The sequence below is a fragment of the Ammospiza caudacuta genome, chromosome 14, assembly GCF_027887145.1.
Source record: "Ammospiza caudacuta isolate bAmmCau1 chromosome 14, bAmmCau1.pri, whole genome shotgun sequence".
Lineage (NCBI taxonomy): Eukaryota > Metazoa > Chordata > Aves > Passeriformes > Passerellidae > Ammospiza > Ammospiza caudacuta.
This window is the reverse complement of record NC_080606.1, coordinates 14,895,564-14,914,936: the sequence shown is the minus strand read 5'-3', so window position 1 is coordinate 14,914,936 and position 19,373 is coordinate 14,895,564. Positions and strand designations below refer to the sequence as shown.

General features: G+C 61.1%; 1 protein-coding gene and 1 pseudogene across 1 annotated transcript; one reads left to right on the top strand and one right to left on the bottom strand.

Moving 5' to 3' along the window:
- Positions 1 to 216: 216 nt before the first annotated feature.
- On the bottom strand, positions 217 to 6,164 carry ARR3 (arrestin 3). The gene is made up of 16 exons (XM_058814146.1): positions 6,148 to 6,164; positions 5,706 to 5,736; positions 5,315 to 5,375; positions 4,919 to 4,963; positions 4,460 to 4,659; positions 4,299 to 4,358; positions 3,999 to 4,066; positions 3,596 to 3,731; positions 3,431 to 3,515; positions 3,251 to 3,323; positions 2,619 to 2,756; positions 2,141 to 2,224; positions 1,866 to 1,889; positions 1,736 to 1,788; positions 1,404 to 1,413; positions 217 to 316 (listed from the first exon to the last, which is right to left on the bottom strand). Exons 1-16 carry the CDS (start codon positions 6,162 to 6,164, stop codon positions 217 to 219), a joined length of 1,185 nt encoding a protein of 394 aa, XP_058670129.1.
- Positions 6,165 to 11,478: 5,314 nt separating this feature from the next.
- Positions 11,479 to 19,177, top strand: LOC131564015 (phosphatidylinositol 3,4,5-trisphosphate 5-phosphatase 2-like; annotated as a pseudogene).
- The last annotated feature ends 196 nt before the right edge of the window (positions 19,178 to 19,373 follow it).

Below are 19,373 nucleotides of genomic sequence, written 5' to 3'. Positions count from 1 at the left end.
GTCCCTGTGCTGGCACCCGTGGGAACAGGGAGCACCGTGGGGCTTTGCAGCGTGGCAGGCCCGGGAGGAGCTGCAGCAGCTCTCACCACCACTACCAGGGCTTGGAGTGGGTGAGGAGGGGGCACCTATGGGGACTGTGGGGGCTGTGCCAGGTGTGGCACAGTGGGGACACTACAGGTGGCTGTGTCCCAAACTGGGGCGTAGGGGGCCGGCAGCTTAGCTCTCCTCTTTCTCAGCTTCCTCCTTCTCATCTTCATCATCCTTCTCCCCCTTGAGCTTCTGGCGAGCAAATTCCTCGATGACAATGTCCTCCTCGCTGGAAGGGAGAGCAGAGCACAGTGAGCCCACAGGAGGAGGGGAAATCCCTGCTGAGCCCAAACCCTGCTCCTGATGGGGACAGCACAGTGGTCACCCCGGCCCTGTCACCCCACAAAGAACACTCAGGTCACTGTGAGGCACAGTCTGGCCCCAGCACACAAACCCAGGCCCCATCACTGCATGACCCAAGAAGTTGAACCTGCAGCTTCTGATGCTTTTTCACACAATATTTTGCATTTCCAAGGGAAAACAAAGAAAGGAAAACAAAGAGCTGAGTTACCTCCTTGAGAAAGGTGAGCAGCGAGTGACAGCAAGGGAGAGCGCAAAGTGAAAAGTGGAGGAGAAAACAGAAAAAAAAAAAAGAGTCAGCAAAAGAAATTCCAAAAGCTTGGGAATGTGAAATGATTTGGCAAAACCTACATGGAGCCGTGGTGGATACAGACCAAGAGATTTCCTCTTTGGAAGTTTAAATGTTCTCACTGAGCCGGGAAAGGGATAAGTGTGAAAGTCTGGAGTTACATCCTGGTTTCCCAGGCCCCACATCCCAGTGTTCACATCCTGCTGCAGGGTGTAACCAGACACAAAACCTTTGGTGGGGCCATGGTGCCAGGAATGGATTTGGCACTGCAGCTTCCCAGAGGGAAGAAGTCCCAGCTGTAGCTTCAGCTGGAAGAAGCTGATTTGGGAGGAGAAGCCTCTTGTGCTGGGTAATGTGCAGAGGCACAGAGATGTGACTTCCAGCAGCCCAGGGAAATCTGTGTGGGGACCAAAATCATGGAGACATCTTCTCCAGTGATGGCACTTGTGGCTGGAAGACACTGCCAGCTGCTTCTGAGGGACAGGGCAAGGCCTGGCCTTGCAGCTGCTGTGGCTGCAGCAAAGAGAATTGTCAAATAAGCCCTGGGAGTTTGCAGAACACATCCCAATCTCGGGATCTGGGAGAGTGGCTGCTGTGGCACAGGCTCAGGGCTTTGAGACCTGGGTGGTTTAATCCAAAGTTCAATGGATGTGACCTCAAGCTGGGATGTCACATCCATCTGTTGTGGATCTGTGTGGTTTGTGTGTTAGAAGGAACACCTATTTACCTTGGCTTAGCTGTATTCCAGTGATAAGCACAGGGAGAAAGGGACGGGGAAGAGAAAAGATGTGCAGGTTAATACAGAAAGGACATTTCAACTGACAGCTCTCCTCAATGCTTGGGTGCTTTCCTGGAGAGAGGGACAGTGGGAAGGGTGCTATGGGGAGGACATCTCCCACCCTGCTCCAGGACATCTGGACAGCTGTGCCCATCCCACAGAGGGCACAGCAGGGCCCTTGGCACTGGGGCAGCTGCACTGAGTTGTTTTCACCAGCTCCCCCTGAAGCAGAAGTGCCTCTTTCCCTCTGATTTTTTGGCAGCATCCCACACAGGACTCACAGTCATCAGGCTTTGGGTGCATGAGGATGACGGGCATCTCCACCCCAACATCACTGGAAGGAAAAGCATCTCTGTCAAGGATCCTGCCCAGCACAGCCCCACTCCCAGCCCCACAGGCAGCTCCCCTTACCTGGCAGTGAGATCCCCCAGGATGCTGTAGCAGCAGGAGAGAAGGGACAGAAATGAGCCAAGGCAGAGAAGGGGAGGTGTTAGGCTGTGCTTTATACTGAGGTGGAAGATGGTTGATAATAGGGGTGGTGGGGTGGAGGGTCAGAGAGCAGCCCAGGGGAGCAGGGCAGGGATGAGGGGGCCCATGGTGAGTGCCCTCTCATTTCCCCAGGGTACAAACCCCCCCAGCACAGCCTGAGCTGATGGCCCCAGACTCCCCTGCCCACAGAGCCTCACCCTCCTCGGGACACCACCAGGTTGACCTTCACTTTGTAGGACACCAGGATGCCCAGCACCTCCTTGTCCATGCCAGGTCTCAGGCTAGGAAAAAGGCAGAGGGGGACAGTGAGAGGGCAGTGCTGCCTGCAGGCCCCATCCACCCCCACCATGGCAGTGCCAGGGTTTGTCTGTGTCCTGCAACATGTGGGTTTAGCGGGGGAGGAAAGCAGGAGAAGAGAGGGGAGGACACTTGGGGGAAGCCACAGAGAAGCTTCTGGAAGCCCCTTTGAGCTCTGGAGAGGGATTCAGGAGCTTTGAACAGCATTGGAACTGGGAAGGTGTATCTCTCCTACAGGATGGAGAGGACACAATGTCACAAAATCTCTATATTTTCCAGCTGGATGGGGAGGGCTCAGGGGCTCTTGGTGGGAGCCCAGAGCAGAGGGAAGTGGGGGAAGGCATGGTGGGGAGCAGGGGGAGCCCATGCAGTCCTCACATGGTGGTGGAGGCCAGGTTGGTGTCCTCGTGCTTGAGTTTGCCATCGAGAGCGAGGCCTCGCTTCTGGCGGTTCGAGGAGAGCAGGGGGGTCACCGAGTACGTTTTGGAGAAGGTGGAATTGGCAGCCACAGTCTCACTGGAAGGGTGAGAGAGAAGAGCTCAGAGCCAGCCCCAGCCTGGGGGTGCTCAGCATCACTGCAGGCACCTGTGCAGGGCCAGCCCTGCCCTCCCCATGCAGCTGCTGAGCCATTTCCTCCTTTCATTCCCTCCTCGCTTTCCCCTCTACAACCACTTCTTTTTTCTCTGCACCACCTTTGCTCCCTCCCTCCTCGTTCTCAGGGTGGCAGAGGCTGTGTCTGGCCTCAAAAATGCAAAGTGAGGAGATTAAGAAGCCTGGGAGCAGCTGTGCACCTTCCCCAGGGACCTTCCCAGCCACCACCAGCCTGTGCTGGTGGGATGTGGTCCACGGCCTTCCCTGTTCTCTGCTTCCTCTGCACCTGCTCATCTAACCCAGACATTTTTGCTGCTTGGTGTAAAACTGTCACATCCTCTGTCCCATCCTCCTCCTCTTCCTCATTTCTCTTCCTCCCTCCCAGAAATGCCACTTCACCTCCAGCCCCCATCCCTTACTTTATCTCCTCGGAGCACACAGTCTTCGTGTATTTATCCAGGGAATACAGGACCACGTCTGTGATCTGATCCACTGGGGACAGACAAGGGGGAGCCATGTTGGTGACATGGCAGGGGCTCACAGTCCCCATCTCTTTCAGTGATGGGTGCTGGGACATGTCCCTTCTGCCCCTCTCTCACCTGAGATCTTTATCTTTTTCACAACCTTGTTAGTGGTGTTGTTGATGTTGACGGTCACGTTGATGGGGTCTCCGTGGTAATAGATCTGCAAGGGGAAGAGGCTCAGTGATGTGACCAGAAATCCTGGTGCCCATCCCTGGCAGAGGGGACAGTGTCCTTACTGACCTCCCTGTCCAGGGAAGCTTCGAGGTGCAGAGGTTTGTCTGACATCATGAACTGCCGGGTGGTCTCGGCTCGCGGGGCCGGCCCCGTCTGCGCCGGGGCGAACTGCACCTTGCGGATGATGAGGCGCACCGAGTTCCTGTGGGGACACAGGTGGCACCCCCAGTGTCCCCCACAGCATCACAGGGACTCTCTGGGGACTTCACAGTGTCTCCAGCCAAAGGGTGAATGTTTCACCTGGCTCTGACACAGGGATCACTGCCCCAGTTTCTGGCAGAGTTCCCCATCCAAGCATGGCACAGGCTGACAGAGGAGCTTCAGCCTGACCCCTAAGCTGGTCACCCCAAAAAGATCCTGTGGTTTAGTTTTAGGGCTAAAAAGGGGAAAAGGGATCCCCTGAAAATACCTCTTGTGGATTTTCTCCTCCAGATTTTCAGCACAAAATCCTTTGACCTCGAAGTCCACGCCACAGGCCTGGGGAAAGGTATGTGGTCACTGAGCAGGGGGGGCTCAGAGCTGCCTTGTTCCTTGTGTTCCTTCCTTCCTCCTCTGCATTCCCAGAGATCCTGGCTCTGACTCCAGCCATCCTCCCTTCCCACCCCTCACCTCATGGCCCGTGAGAATCAATTCTCATTTTTAGCACCCACAACTCAACCCCTTCCCAGGGAGGATGTCTAGGGGACACAGGCTGGGGACAGCAGCTCACCTTTCCCACATCATCTGGCCCGGGCTGGAGGGTGATGGAGCAGGGCAGGTTGGTGGCAATCTGGGCAGAGCAGGGAAAGAGAGAAAAAAGAGAATAAAGGGTGTGTTCAGAGCTGAGCCCTGGTGACACCACGGAGCCACATGGCCGGGAGCAGCCCTTACCTCAAAGGTGAAGGGGTAGGCGTTCTCCCCGAGCTTCTTCATCAGCTTCTCCTGCAGAGGAGTGAGGGTTTTGGGGGCCTGGTCTGGCACGGGGGGGTACAGCTGGGTGGTCAGCACATAGATGTCCTTCCTGAAGGTCAGGCCGATCACGTCGAGGTCATCGCGGCCGTAGCGGAAGGCGCAGGTCAGCGTCACATACACTGAGCCAGGCAGGGCAGGGACAAAGGGAGAGAAGGGAAGGCACAGGGGGTGAATGAAGAGGCAAGAAAAACTGTTCATAAACTCTTCAGCAGAAATGAGACTTCCTCAGACACTAAATATGAACAGGATCCTTCATGTCCTTTGCTGCTGCAGCCCCGATGGACAGCGAGCTGTGGGTGACAGAGAGCAGCCTCAACCTGAGCACAGCCACAGCTTTGGGCTGGTTCCATCTCATCCCCTCATGCTGCATTTCAATACCTTTCCTGTCCTTCAGGTACTCCGGGTCAATCAGGCAGACACCATCTGCAAAGAAGCAAAAGGAGAAGGACCGGTGAGCTCAGCTGCATGGGGAGATCTTTGCTAAAACACAGTTTTTTAAACCCAAATAATCCACTTTACAGCTGGAAGGTGACAAGAAGAGCTGCTACCAAGGAGGATGCTGATGTCTCCTCCAGCAGCGTGGCTGGGTTGTTTTGCAAAGGGACTTGGTCCCCTTCCCCACAATTTTTCCTAAGGATATTAGCAGGAAAACATGGCATTTGCTCCTCCAGAGCTGCTCCTCCTGCTCTACCAGCAGCCCACAACACTGGGGCTGGCTTGCCCAGCCTCTCTTGCCTGTCTTTCCCCCTCAGTGCTGGGCACTGCCCCACTCACCTACAGATTCTACTGAATCCACGTTATCCACATAATCTCTCTTCCCTAGGTACAGAGAGAGCTGGAAGCAGCACATGGGAAAAGGGAGGGAGAAAACAAGTTAAGATTTGCCAGGGAATTCACCCAAATTTCAAAGCCCTGAGTTGTGTCATGGGGTTTGTCACCAGGCTGGACCAGAATCACCTTGAAGGGGTCATATCAGGGTATTTTTTAAATTTCTGTTTTGAAAAGCCAGTCCTGCAGTGACACCATGGCAGGTCCAGGAATCAATCAGATTTTGAAGGGAAGGCAGACCCAGCCTGGATCCTGTGGGCAGATCCAGCCCAGGGGGATCCCAGCACAGCCCAAACCTTGGGCTGGCCACACGAGGGGACAGGGCACAGAGACTCACCTTGCTGTTGGGGCTGGTCTTCTTGAAAACCCTGTGGAGAAAACAGAGATGGATGTTTGGGAATGCCTTGGACAAGGCTGGATGTGGCACAGGGAGATGATGGGCTGCCCTACAAATGTGCTGCATCACCAAGGGTGTTCAGTCCCTGGGGAATTCCATGTCCTGCAAATTCAGGGCCAAACCCACCCCGTGTGGCTGCCCCAGGTGTGCTCCTGAGCTCATGGTGACCATGGAGGATTCTATGGAGGACCATGGGGGGATTCTGTGTCTTAAGGGCAAGTAGAAAAGAAAGGCTAACACAGAACTCCATGGCAGCTCCATGGGAGCTCACATTCCAGCCCCTGGGAGCAGCAGCTGGGTTGAGCTGGGATCTCATTTTCCCCCTCTGCTCCTGCCCTGCTCCATCCCAATTCCAGATAAATAAATCAATAAAGATACTTACTTTGATCCGTCTCCCATTTTAGCTCAGTGCAGGAACGTCCACAAGGAAATCTGTGGGGAGAAACAGGGAAAGCACTGCATGAGGTGCTGGGGAAGAGGCAACTCCAGCCACGGCCACCATCCAACACCCTGCACATCCCAACAAACTGCAGAGCCCTCGGGACAGGGCACTGCCACCTTTGCAGAGCCTGGGAGCTCCAGTTTTGGCTTTGGGGTGGCACATGGGAGCTGAGCCAGCTCCTTGTTCCCAGCCAGAAAGGTGAGGAAGTGAGAAAGAGTTGGTCCAGAAAAGAGGAAACACAGGGGTGATTCCTAATGGAGCAGGTTCAAGACCGGGAAAAGCAAGAAAATGAACGAAAGGCCTTATAGAGTCTCAATGTTAATAGTTTTTCCTGGAAATTGCTGTCATGGCTCAGTGGTAGGAATGGGTTTGTTTTGTGCTGTCACTCACAGGAAGATGAGGAAAACCCAGGGAGAAAGTCAAGGGAAGCTCAACTGCCCATGGAAAGAGGGGTCTCAGGGCACAGGATCCCTCCTGATCCCCAACCCTCTGTGCTGGGAGTGGGGCTGGAGCTGCCCAGCCCTGCCCAAGCTCTGCTGGCTCCAGCCGGTGGCCAGGAGGAACCTGCAAAAATCCCACTGATCACCAGCTGATTCTGGGATATTAAATGGGATGAGCTCAGCCTCTTAGGGATAGGCAGCTCTGACATGAGCACAGCTTAAGCCCAGGCAGGATTTTAAGCCCCAGGGGCACGTGGACAGTGCTGCCTCTGAACACAGCCTCAGGGAAGCTGGTGAGAGAGAAGAAATGGCCATGGGAGCGAGGGGATTATTCTCTTCCCCACAGGAAGACAAGAGATTAGTCCCAAGCTCAGGATGTTTGAGGTCCTTTGGTGCTGTGGGATGTGAAGTTTGGGAATTCTCACAGGGTGAGGAGTTGCAAAGGGAGTGGGAGCAGAATTTGGCTCCCTCCAGACCCCAGGAATTGGGGATGAGGCAATGAAAGGTGGAGGGGAGAAGAGCTGAACTCCTGCTCTGCATCTCCCAAGCCCCAAAGAGGGAACTCAGACCCCCCTGGCTTGGCTCAGCTGTCCCACACCAGTACCCAACCCCTCCACCACGTCCTTTGGCCACACTGGAATCTTTTTTGTCCACATTTTCCCCATTTTTCAGCTGTAAACCACCCTCCTTCCAGCCACAACACAGCACCAGCGTCCTTGCCCTGTTTTCCAAACCCTCTGAACCCCGGAGCTGCGGCAGGGCCCAGGCAGCAGAGCAGGCAGCACTCACCTGGCAGCTGGATGGACAGACAGACACTCTCCTCTTGCTCTCCCAGCAGCTCCCAGTGCCACCCAGTCACTACAGGCTGCTCCCAGTGCTGCAGGTTCTTATATCCCCCCTGGCTGTCCCTCCCCTGGCATCTGATCTCGCCCACTCAGCCTTGGCTGGGCTGGGGGGGCTGTGTGTCTGTGAGGGCTCCAGGAGAGGGACTTGAGGGAAGAATCCTATTAGTTGATTAATTGGGGAGACGCTGCATGAGTAAGAGTGGGCTATAAATACAATCCCTTGCTGGAGCCCTGGGAAAGCAGCTTAGAGGGATTGGCAAAGAGGGCTTAGGAGCAAGGTGATGGTAATTGAGGTGGAAGCTCTGCTCCCGGTGGGAAGGAGCATGGATTCCCACAGGGGCTCTCTGCAGCTGCTCCCATGGCAAGGGGAGGTGGGATGGGTCTGGGCATGGGCTTGGATGGAGGTGGCAGAGGAGGGACCAGCCTGGAGCTCTCCCTCCCCTTCCTGGCTGGATAACAGGAGGATGGAGGCACAAGCAGCTCCCTGCATGGCCAAGGTGCCCATGAGGTTGCTCACCTAGAGGTGACCTGCCATAGCCCAGGGCACAGAGGCCACCCTTCCCATGGGGACACTGCTGTGCAGGAGGATGGGGTGAAGGCAGGATTCACCCTCCCTGAACCAAGAGGGAAGGACCAGCCAGCCCTGGTGGGTGGGACACAGAGCTGCCACTGTCCCCAGCACAGCCTGCCCAGCCCAGCACCATTTCATAACTCCAGGCTGGCCTTGACTGATCCAATTAGTGCATCATTAACTCCAGGTTTACTGCAGCAAAGAGGAGACTGTCCAAGAGAAAGCCCAAAGTGGCTCTGCTTTATGGCTGCCAGGCAAGCAGGATTCCCACTGCAATCCTGCCACAGCCATTGTGTGGGATAACCCCCCTGGGAATGGCTCTAGGGATGGGACACAAGGACAGCCCAGGGCAGCTACAAACTGCTCCAGGAATGCCCCATTCACCCTCCTCACCTCCAGCACCACTCAAGCCCTTCCTTTGGGGCTGCTTTTGGTTCTGTCTCAACCCCCAGAGGTGAGCACTGGGATCAGGATATCCCTGTAGGAGCTGTGCCTCCTCCCAGGCGCCTGCATCAGCTCAACACCATCTATCACCTGGGTACCAGCTCCTCCCAAACACAGCTCACAGCTCACCTGTTCCCCCATGGCCACCAGGAGCCACCATGCCATGCCATGCCATGCCATGCCATGCCATGCCATGCCATGCCATGCCATGCCATGCCATGCCATGCCATGCCCAGCAGCCCCACTGCCAGGGCTTTAGCTGCCAGCACACGTTCCCTGGGGCCGAGACTTGTGATCTCTTTAATTGCACACAGGAGAGCTGCTTAGGGTCCAGATTAACGGGCGCTATTTCTGCCACAGTCAGGGGGACACGTGAACTGTGACCTTCACACTGGCAGGTGAAAGAGGAGGAGGAGGAGGAGGAGGCAGCCCCACTTGGACACCTTCAGCCTCACCAGGGCCCCCAGCACTGTGCCTGGGGCACCTAATCCTGTGCTTTGTTTGTGGCTCTTCATTACTCTCTTAATGAAAATCCCGTGACCAGGGCCGCTCACTGGCTCTGCAGGGGCTGCACAGTGTGGTGAGGTGGACAGTGGGGCTCACCTTGGGTCCCTCCAGCTCAGCTTAATCCCAGCTGGGTGGATTCAGCCTTGCCCAATCTGGGGAGCAGATAATTCCCCTCCCCAAAACAGCGGGGAGATGGACAGAGCCCACATCCCTTCCCACACTTTCCTTGTGCTCCAAACCAAGCACTGGGGAAGGAAGCAGAGTTCAAAACAGGGAAATGAAAGAGACTTCTTCCTGTGCAATGAATGGCCAGAGGTTCCTCTCATCTCCTCATCCCACCATCCCTCCAGGTACATGCACTGTGTGAAGCACAGCTCAACCACTTACAGAGGGCAGGACACCAGTGGGCGTGGGGCTGGTGGAGTGTGGTGGCTTCATCCCTCTGTCCCAATGGAGTGTCCTGCCTTCCCAGGGAAGGGCCACGGTGCCTCCTGCACCCACAGCCTCTGGAGGGAGCCTTGGTGCAGCCAGAGCCCCCTGGTGAGCCCACATTGCCTTCCCAACCTCACCTGTGCCCAGGTGCCTCTGGCTGGGTGCCAGCTCCGCCTCTGGCACTGCACACCACGGCCACCTTACATAAACACTCACAGCAGGCACTGCTGATTTCCCAAAGCCCTTCAGAGCTCCTGGGCTTTCTCCCCTGATCCGGATTAAGCGGCGTGGATGGCATTAATCAGGAGACAGGCACCTCCACGCCTGCCAGGAATTACTGCCCTGCTGTTAAGTAACGGGATGGAGCAGCGCTGCTGGGGCTCCAGCAGGATGGGTGTGTCCAGCCCCACACAAACCTGCCACCTCTGTGTGTCCCCACTGCAGGGGCTGGGCAGAGTGACACCCACTGCTGTGTGACCAGAACACCATCCCAAAATAAACCCAGGGGCCCAACTTCTCACTGGCCTGGCCACAGGTTCCTCTCGAGGCCGAGGAGCCAGCAGGAAGCCTCACAGGGGGTTTTGGCACATCTGTGCTGGAGGGCTGGGGCAGGAGGTGGGGGAACAGTCCCTGAGCACTGCAGGGATGGGCAGTGGTGCCAAGGGTGAGGAACAGTCAGGAGCGGGGCTTGGCACAGTGCTCCATCCTCATCCTCCTCCAGCAGGAGTCTGCTTCTCCATCTATCTCCTGAGCAGCTCTGGAGCTGCCAGGCACTTGGACAGCAGACGGTGCTCATCTGTAATTAATTGCTGTTAATCACCCTGGCAGCTCGAGCCACCAGAGGCCTGTGGGCCCTGCTCACTCCCGGCCACAAGGAGTAAAACCTCAGGGGCTGCACCCAGGACCTGCGGTGCTGTCCAAACCCTGTCCTGCCAGGAAAAGTCTCCCTCCTTCCCGACCCCTTCCCGAGAGCCCCTGCACGCAAATTCCCTCCTCCCTGCAGGCAGGGCACACCCAGGTGTGGTGACACGAGTGCCACTGTGGGTGCCTGGCGCCCGCAGCTCCGTCTCTCTCGGCCCCAAGGCGGGCAGCAGGTCCCCAGGAGCGGGCAGCTCAATCCCTGCCCGCCACCCCAAACATATTTCAGGGGCTTTGTGCCATCCTGCACCGCTGGCAGTGCCTTATCCCAGCGTTCCGCCATCCCTCATCCCGGGAGGATGTGCAGGGAGCAGCTGGAGGGAGGCAGGGCGCGCCCGGGGCTGTCCCCGCCGTGCCGAGCCCCCGCGGCCGCCGCCTGGCCCCGGTAGCGGGGCTGGAGGAGGAGCGAGGAGGCCGCTCCGGGGCCGGGGAGCGCGGGGCGCTCCGGAGGAGGAAGAGCGCGGCCGCCGCGGTGCCGAGCGGGGGGAGCGGCCCGTGGGACGGGCACCGAGGGCATCGCGGGGGGCACTGCGGGACCCCGGGGCCGGTGTGACCGCCGGGGGACCCCAGCAGCATCACAGCCCCGCTCCCGCTCGGCTGGACCCCAAAAGCTCAGCTCGCTGCCCGCAGCACCCCGCAGGAGCCACGGGAGCCCCGCACGGCGTGTGAGAGGGACGGTGAGTGCATCGGGTGGGGTCGGAGCCCTGAGTGCCACCAGCACGGCCTGTCCTCACCGCGCTCAGCGGCAGGATGGTGGCCCAGGGCCGCTTTTCCTGTGACCCGCCACCAGCAGAGATGTCCTCGCTGATCTGCCCCCGTGCTCCCTGCAGGCTGGAGCCCCCGTGATGAGGATCACCCGGACCCCCAGCCTCCCCCAGCTGCCCCCCGGCTGCTCCTGCCACGCTGCCCGGCCGCAGGGCACCCTGTCCCCATGAGCATCACCTCGGTGGCTCCCTGTCACCGGCCGGGACCTGCAGCCAGCACCACGCTCGGGTTCCGGGGACACGGTGTCCCCACGCCGCCCCCTCCTTCGCCCGCCCCAGCAGCCCCCGTGAGTGCCAGCAGCCCCTGCTGAGCTGGATGTGGCGCTGGGACGGGGACACGGCTCGGCAGGATGGCGGCAGCGCGCTGGTACCACCGCGACATCAGCCAGGTGGTGGCCGAGGAGCTGCTGGCCAAGGCTGGGCGGGACGGCTCCTTCCTGGTGCGGGACAGCGAGTCGGTGAAGGGCGCATATGCCCTGTGCCTCCTGTGAGTCCCTGCCCCTCCTCTGCCTGTGCCTTCTGTGCCTCTGTCCCCTGCCTGCCTCCCTCCCTCTGTGCCTCTCCCTGCTCCAGGCACCGCCAAAACCTCATGGAAGAGCTGCAGGGATGTGGGTGGGGTGGCAGCTCCCTGGCACCGGGGTTTTGGGTGATCCCCGGGTTGGGAGCAGGATGAGGGTTGGGCCCATAGCTGTGCCCAGCACCATGGCTGCTGAATGGGTAACCCCTAATCCGGGGCACACTGAGCTGTTCTGGAGTGCCTGCTGGCCTGTGAGCATCTCCCGTGCTGGGGATTTGGGGCTACAGCCCCCAAGATGGGGCCTCTTTCCGCCTCCACACCTGGAACCAGGTGTGCAGCCCCTGAGAGCGCTGCTGCCTGCACCCTTCCTGCTCTGCACCCTTCCTTCCTGCTGTCACACGTCTGTGCGGGCAGGTTTGGCAGGATGCGCCCCCTTTCCTTCACTGCCCTGGCTCTTTGTGTGGGACAAACTGCAAATTTGGGCTCCGGGGGTGCGGGGCATGAGCCAGAGATGGTGGCATGGGCAGGGATGGGCACTGGCCCCACAGGCAGCACGGCAAAGGCTCTGTGTGTAGCCCAGTGAGTGCTGGGGGAGTCACAGCAGTCCCGAGCTGTTTGGGAGCAGGGGAACACTGCACATCCTCCCGCAGACTCCGAGCTGGGGGTGATGATTTATTTCTAGAAGTGCTGGCTCAGCCCCTCTCCCTGCAGAGGGGACGGGGTGTTTGTCTCAGGGCTGGGCCCCAGCGCTGCCGAGGGCAGCAGAACGGGGCCCTCACCTGCTCTCTCCAGGTTCCAGAGGCACGTCTACACCTACCGCATCCTCCCCGATGAGGAGGGGCTGCTCTCCGTGCAGGTGGGTGCATCCCCCGGCCCGGGCGGTGCCTGGGAGCTGGATGTGGGCAGGATGCAGCTGTGCAGGGCCCCCGGTGCTCGTCCCCCTCCCCGGCGAGGTGGCATCAGCCTGTGGTTTGTGTTCTGCACAAGCTGCAGGATGCGGGCGCTTTGCAGCCTTACCAGCTCGGGAGGAGCTGCCTCTGCACAGCATCCCGGCACTGTCCCCTCCTGCCACACGCCCTGTCACAGCCTGGCCACACAGAGCCAGCCCCACGGTGCCAGCCCCACGGAGGGTCTGTCCTGCCCTCGCTTCCATGTCCCCTCGGGGTTTCTCCTGGTGCCCAGCTTTCTCCAGCTGCCCTTTCTGCCCCCTAAAAGGAGCATCCTGGGTGCCTGCGGGGGAGTATCCCTGCCTGCTGGGCCCGGTGTCCAGCTGGCCCTTCCCACTCACCACGGGCACATTTTGAGGGACAGACGCACCGAACCCTGCAGGCTGGGGCTGCCTTGGCAGAGGAGGGGATGTGATGGCGCTTCCCCCGCTCTGCCTCCCCAGACCATCCAGGGCATACAAGCCAAATGTTTCCGCACCCTCCCCGAGCTGATCGGTGCCTACCAGCACCCCAACAACGGGCTGGTGACCCCGCTGCTGCACGCCGTGCCCCGGCCGCGGCCCGAGGAGGACTCGGGTGAGCCGGGAGGGGCCGGGGGCCGTGCCGGGCTGGCGGCGGGAGGGGAGGGTCCTGCTGAGCTGCTGACTCTGCCCGCAGACGGGGAGGATGCCCGGGGCTGGGGGCACACGGTGCCGTGTCCCGGCGCTGCCCCCTCCAGCCGCACCCACATCCCGCAGCAGCTGCACCAGAGGCTGCAGGAGCAGCTCCACAGCAGGTAACGCAGCCCTGCCCGCCCCGGGAGATGGGATGGTGGTGCCCAGTGGGGATCTTGATGTCCACCCCTGTCCCAGCCCGGCCAGTGACTTCATGGGCTTCATGGCCGAGTACCTGACCCACCACGTGCAGGACCTGGAGGCTCTGTGCCACGGGCACCCGCAGCTGCGGCACCTCAGCACCGCCTTCGCCACGGCCTGCCGGGCACTGCACAGGTCAGCGCGGCCTGGGGACGGCGGGGCTGGAGCGGAGCCACCCCCTGGTCCCTGTCCCCTTTTGGTGCGTCAAGGCCTGGAAAACGCCCACAGCGCCCCTTCTCTCCTCCCCTGTAGCGAGATCGACTTCACGCTGGCGGGTCTGGAGACCCTGGCCAGGGTGTTTGACCCCCCCGTGTCCCCTCGCAGCCCGGCCAGGGAGCAGGTGAGCGTCCCCACAGGCCCCAGGGACCTCCACATCCCAGACCCACAGCGAGGAATCCACCCCTCCAGTGCCACCGTGCTGCTCCAAAATTATCCATCTTCCCCTTCAGGGCTTCCTGAGCAGCGACCCAGACCTGGAGCTGCTCCTCAACAAGATCTCCACTGTCAACCACCTCCTGTCTTCGCTGGAGAAGAAGGTGCCTGACCCCAGTCATGGTGCAGGAGGAGGCACAGCTCCCCCTCCCCTAAATTAACCCCTCTGCCACCCCAAACTCTGGTGGCAGCACAGGGCTCCCAGCTGTCCCAGTGCCCCCATCATGCTGCCTGTCCCTCTGGCAGGTGCTGAAGTCGCTGCAGGAGACGGTGACAAGGCACAACCTGGCCCTGCCCAGCGTGGCCGTGGCCCCCCTGCCAGCTGCCAGGCCCCTGGCCGTGCAGAACTTCGAGGTGAGCCTGGCGACACAGAGGGACCCCGGTGTCACTGCTGGGCAGGGCGGGTGTGGGGACAGCTCCAGAGGCACATCCCCATGTGCAGGTGAAGGTGGGCAAGTCGCAGCGTGCAGGCCTGGTGGTGGACGTGGAGTCGGGGACAGTGACCGTCACCAAGCGGGGCAGTGGATCCCCGGAGGAGGTGATCCCACAGGATAAAAGTAAGGACTGCTGCACTCCTGCTGACTGCAACTGGCATGGTTTGGGGCTGTTCCCTGCCATAGGCCTGATGCCACAGGGATGGGCCACACGCTCTGTCACATCCCCTGTGGTGGGCAGTGGGGGCCACCATGCCCCCCTGACTCCCATCATTCAGTCCTGCAGCTGATCAAGTACCAGAGTGTGCAGAGCAAGGTGAGGCTGGTGTGTGCCCGTGAGAACCAGAAGAGCCTGAGCAGGGATTTCATCTTCCCCAACGCCCGGGTGAGCAGCACCAGCCGTGCCCATGGCATGTCCCTGGGGGAATATGGGGCCCTTGGGAATGGGGGAAGCAGCAAATCAGTGGTCTCAGGACTGTGACACCTCTGCAAGCTGGCTCCTACACCTGGGGATGATGCCCACCTCGTCCTGGGGTGCTGTGCCCCCCATGTCTCTAAGACACCCTCACCATCCTGCAGAAACGAGAGGCTTTTTGCCAGCTGCTGCAGCTGATGAGGATCCAGCACTCCAACCTGGATGAGCCTGAGATCATCTCAGTGTATGTTGGGACGTGGAACATGGGTAAGGAACCAGGAGGTGGCCTTGTCCTGGGAGGTTTTGTGGCTCTTTGTGAGGTTTTGGGAGGTGTCTCAGGTCCAAGCTGGTGGTCAGTTTGAGGAGGAGGCTGGATAAGAACCAATCTGGCTGCCGCGTGCTTTGTCTGTCCTGTGGCCATCCGCTCACTAGGAGGGTGCTGGGGAGACAGAGGAACAGGGATATCACGAGGGTTTTGGGCTGTAAATCCCAGCAGCAGCCTGGGATGCACACGGCTGATCCAGGATGGCAGGCAGCTCCTGGAGATGGGCAGGGCTGTGCTGGAGAGGAGCTCGGGGTGCTGGCACGTCCCCTCTGTGTGACAAATGTCCCTGCCCGCAGGCAGCATGCCCCCACCCCGCTCCCTGGCCTCGTGGCTGACCTCGAGGGGCTTGGGGCGCACACAGGACGAGACCACAGCCTGCATCCCCCACGACCTGTACGTGATCGGCACTCAGGAGAACTCCCTGGGCGACCGCGAGTGGGTCGAGTTCCTCTGCGCCTCCCTCAAGAGCCTCATGGCCATCGACTACCGAGTGGTAACGGCAGGCACAGCCAGCCCTGGGGGGCTGGGTACCAGCAGCCATCATCCCACAGCTCCCACCCTAACCCCCAGGTCCTCCCCCCCCACCCCAAATCAGCCCAGGGAACACCCAGTGCCCCACAGTCCCCATGAGTGCTGTCCCCAGGAGTTAGGGTCACACTGACCTACCTGTGTGTCCAGCCCCATCCTCCTGGCCGTGGGCAGGATGGGGGGCAGGCAGGCTGACCCCCTGCCCCCCACAGGTGGCCCTGCAGTGCCTGTGGAGCATCAAGATCGTGGTGCTGGTGAAGCCGGAGCACCAGCGGTGCATCAGCCACGTCCACACCTCCAGCGTGAAAACCGGGATTGCCAACACTCTGGGTAGGGAGAGGATGGGGCTGGGACGTGACCCCGATGGAGGGGACAGCCCAAGGGGCAGCACAGGACCCCTGGGCTGCCCCAGAGCTCAGCGGTGGCACATCCCTGCAGGCAACAAGGGAGCTGTGGGCGTCTCCTTCCTTTTCAATGGGACCTCATTTGGCTTCGTCAACTGCCACCTGGCCTCCGGCAGCGAGAAGACCCACAGGTGATGCAGGGATGGGGAGGGTGGGGCTACCACGGGGCAGGTGGGTGTCTCAGGGGGCTGGAGGAGCCCTGAGGGGCTGTGGGGCTGCCCTTGTCCGCACCTGGCAGAAATACAATGAGAGGTGTCCCCGGGGAGGCTCACGCGGTGCTGCTGTCCCCCTGCAGGCGTAACCAGAACTACAGTGACATCCTGCACTCCCTGGCCCTGGGGGACAAACGTCTGGGGGGCTTCGACCTCACCCTGCGCTTCACCCACCTCTTCTGGTTCGGGGACCTCAACTACCGCCTGGACATGGACGTGCAGGTGGGACCTGCGGTGCCAGGCTGGGGACAGCGCGGGGAGAGGAGCCCGGGGGTCACTGTCCCTTCCCTGGCACAGGACATCCTCAGCCACATCGTCAAGAAGGAGTTTCAAGCCCTCCTGGCTGTTGACCAGCTCAACCTGGAGCGGGAGAAGAACAAAGTGTTCCTGCGGTTCAGTGAGTGTGCGGACAAGGGTGCTGCTCCTCTTGCTGGGACAGTGCCACCAGGGTCCCCACAGCCCTCCCCGTGTCACCCCCAGCTCTCAAGGTCTCCTCTCCAGGCACAGCCCTGCACAAGGTGCTGAGAGCCTGGAAGACCTTGGCGTGCACTGTGGCAGGGGTGTGAGCCTGCTGTGGGGACAATGACACCCCATGGGGACAGGCAGGACCCCATGCCACCTGCATGTCCTGATTGCAGGTGAGGGTGACATCTCCTTCCCTCCCACGTACCGGTACGAGCGGGGCACCCGGGACACCTACGTGTGGCAGAAGTCCAAGCCCACAGGGGTGAGTCCAGAGGCGTCCCTCCAAGCAGGACAGCTCTGGGGACAGGGACAGCAGGGTGCTGAGGGGACTGTGTCGTGATGCTGTCCCCACAGCTCCATCAGCCTGTTCCCTACCAAAACAGGGTCTGGGCAGGAGGGAACTCACTTTTTGGGGTGCTGGGATGCCCTTCTGGGCAGGGGGACCCAGAACTGAGGGGTTGCTGGACCAGCTGCTTTCTCTGTTTGTAGATGAGGATCAATGTCCCCTCGTGGTGTGACCGCATCCTGTGGAAGTCACACCCGGAGACCCACGTGGTCTGTAACTCCTATGGTGAGTGAGACTCTGTGTGACAGCAGCCAGGGGTGGCCAGTGCTGCCCAGGACCCCAGGGCTCTGGGACCCTCCCCAAGCTGTCCCTCCTGCCATCCAGGCTGCACTGATGACATTGTGACCAGCGACCACTCGCCTGTCTTTGCCACCTTTGAGGTGGGAGTGACGTCGCAGTTTGTGCCCAAGGAGGGTAAGGGCTGGGGTCTGTCACCCCTCAGGCCGGGTTTGGGGTGAGCCCTGGCACACCCTGACCTGCCAGGACCTGCCTGCAGCTCCTGGCTCCGGCCCCGAGGCGCTGGCCTGCATCGAGTGGGAGAGCATCGAGGTGATCCTGAAAACCACGAGCCGCAGCAAGTGCTACATCGAGTTCCACTCCTACTGCCTGGAGGGTGAGGGGGTGCTGGGGTGCTGGGCATGGCTGTGGGGGTGACCTGGCCTGGCTGGAGCTGTGTGTCCCTCTGTCCCCCCCAGAGGTGCAGCGGAGCGGGGAGAACACCTTCCAGAACTGTGACATCCCCGGGTTCCTCAAGCTGGGCTGGTCCTCCAAGCATCTGCCTGTGGTGCGTGGCCCTGGAGCATCCTCACCCCCATCCCTGCCTCTGGCTCTCTGCCCTGAACCCCAATGCGAGCTGCACCTGTCACCACCCCCAGGACAGAGCCTCCCTGTGCCCCCCACCCCTTGGCAGCCCCCTAAGCCTCCCCTCTCTGTGCACAGCTGAACCCCATCCTGCCCGACCTGGAGTACCTGGGGGACCAGCACCTGCTCCTCAGCATCAAGGGCGTGGACAGCTGCGAGTCCTTCGGTACGTGGGGATGGTGACACTGGGGCCACCATGGTGGCAGGGGGTGCCAAGCACAGCCCTCAGGTTACAGCCAGCTGGAGGTAGTGGGACCCTGGCACCCACCCTGCTCTGGGTGCTGCTGCTCACGGGGGTCTCCCGTGTCCCCCGAGTCCCGGGGGCTGACGCTGTGCCCGCAGGAGAGTGCTGCCTGGCCCTGCGGTCAGCCATCGGCAGCACGGCCCAGCAGTTCGAGACGTTCCTGTTCCACCGCGGCGAGGAGACGGGTTCTGTGCGCGGCTGGATGCGGGTCCGGGTGCCCCGGGGCCGGAGCGGCACCCGCGAGCGGCTCTACGGTAACGGCGGCCGCACGCAGCCCCCTCCCGGTGCTCGGGGACATCCTGGGCCACGTTTCCCTCTGGCCCCGGCCGTGAGGTGAGGCCTGACCTCGCTGCCTTTGCAGAGTGGATCAGCTTTGAGGAGGAGGATGCTGAGCCGGCGGCAGAGCCCCCGGCGTGCCCCAAGCCAGCCCCGCAGCGCCTCAGGTACCCCGGGCGGGCTCGGCCGTGCCGCAGCCCCGGAGCGGGGGGATGCTGAGCCCCTTCCCTCTGTGTGCTTCGCAGGAGCCGCCCTCGCAGCCTCCCGGAGCCGGCCACCGCCTACACCAACCCTGCCTACTTCATCTTCGAGGGGGTGCCCAACGCGTGGCTCCCGGCCCCCGGAGAAGCCCCCAGGCAGCAGGGAGAGGGCCCGGCCGGGGGGCAGCGCTGCCGGAGCCCCGCCGGAGCGCGGGTCCCGCTGTCCTCACAGGAGGAGCCGTGGTGTGGCCGGCCCCGCTGTGCCCCACTGAGCCCGTCCCCAGGGCACCCCCTGAGCCCCCCCAGAGCGGGACACCACAAGAGACCCAAATCAGCCGTCCTGACACGGGACGCGCTGGGGCTGGGCGACTGCTCGCTGTATGCGGCCACTCACCTGAGCCAGGTGTCCCCGCAGGGCAGGGGGGACAGACAGGAGCTGCCACCGCGCCAGACCCAGCACGGCCTGGAGCCGCCGCCGCGGCCCCACCGGGAGGCGCCGAGGCCGCTGGGGAAGCGGGGAGCGCTCGGTGCCTTGGACCTGGAGGCTCAGCCCGCTCCTCCCGCCGACCTGCAGCCGGCCAGGATGTAGCGACAGCTGTGCCCGTGCACCCCGGTGCCCTCGGAGCTGCTCCCTCCTCCTTCAATGCTCCCGGAGGAATTTCCCTCCAGCACAGCTCTCCAGGCCGCTGCGCTGCTTCCCTTTGCTCTCACTCTCCAGAATAAAGCGTCAGGGACTGGGTGTGTGTTTGCTCACCTGCTTCTGCGGAAGGGCAAGCAGAAAAAAC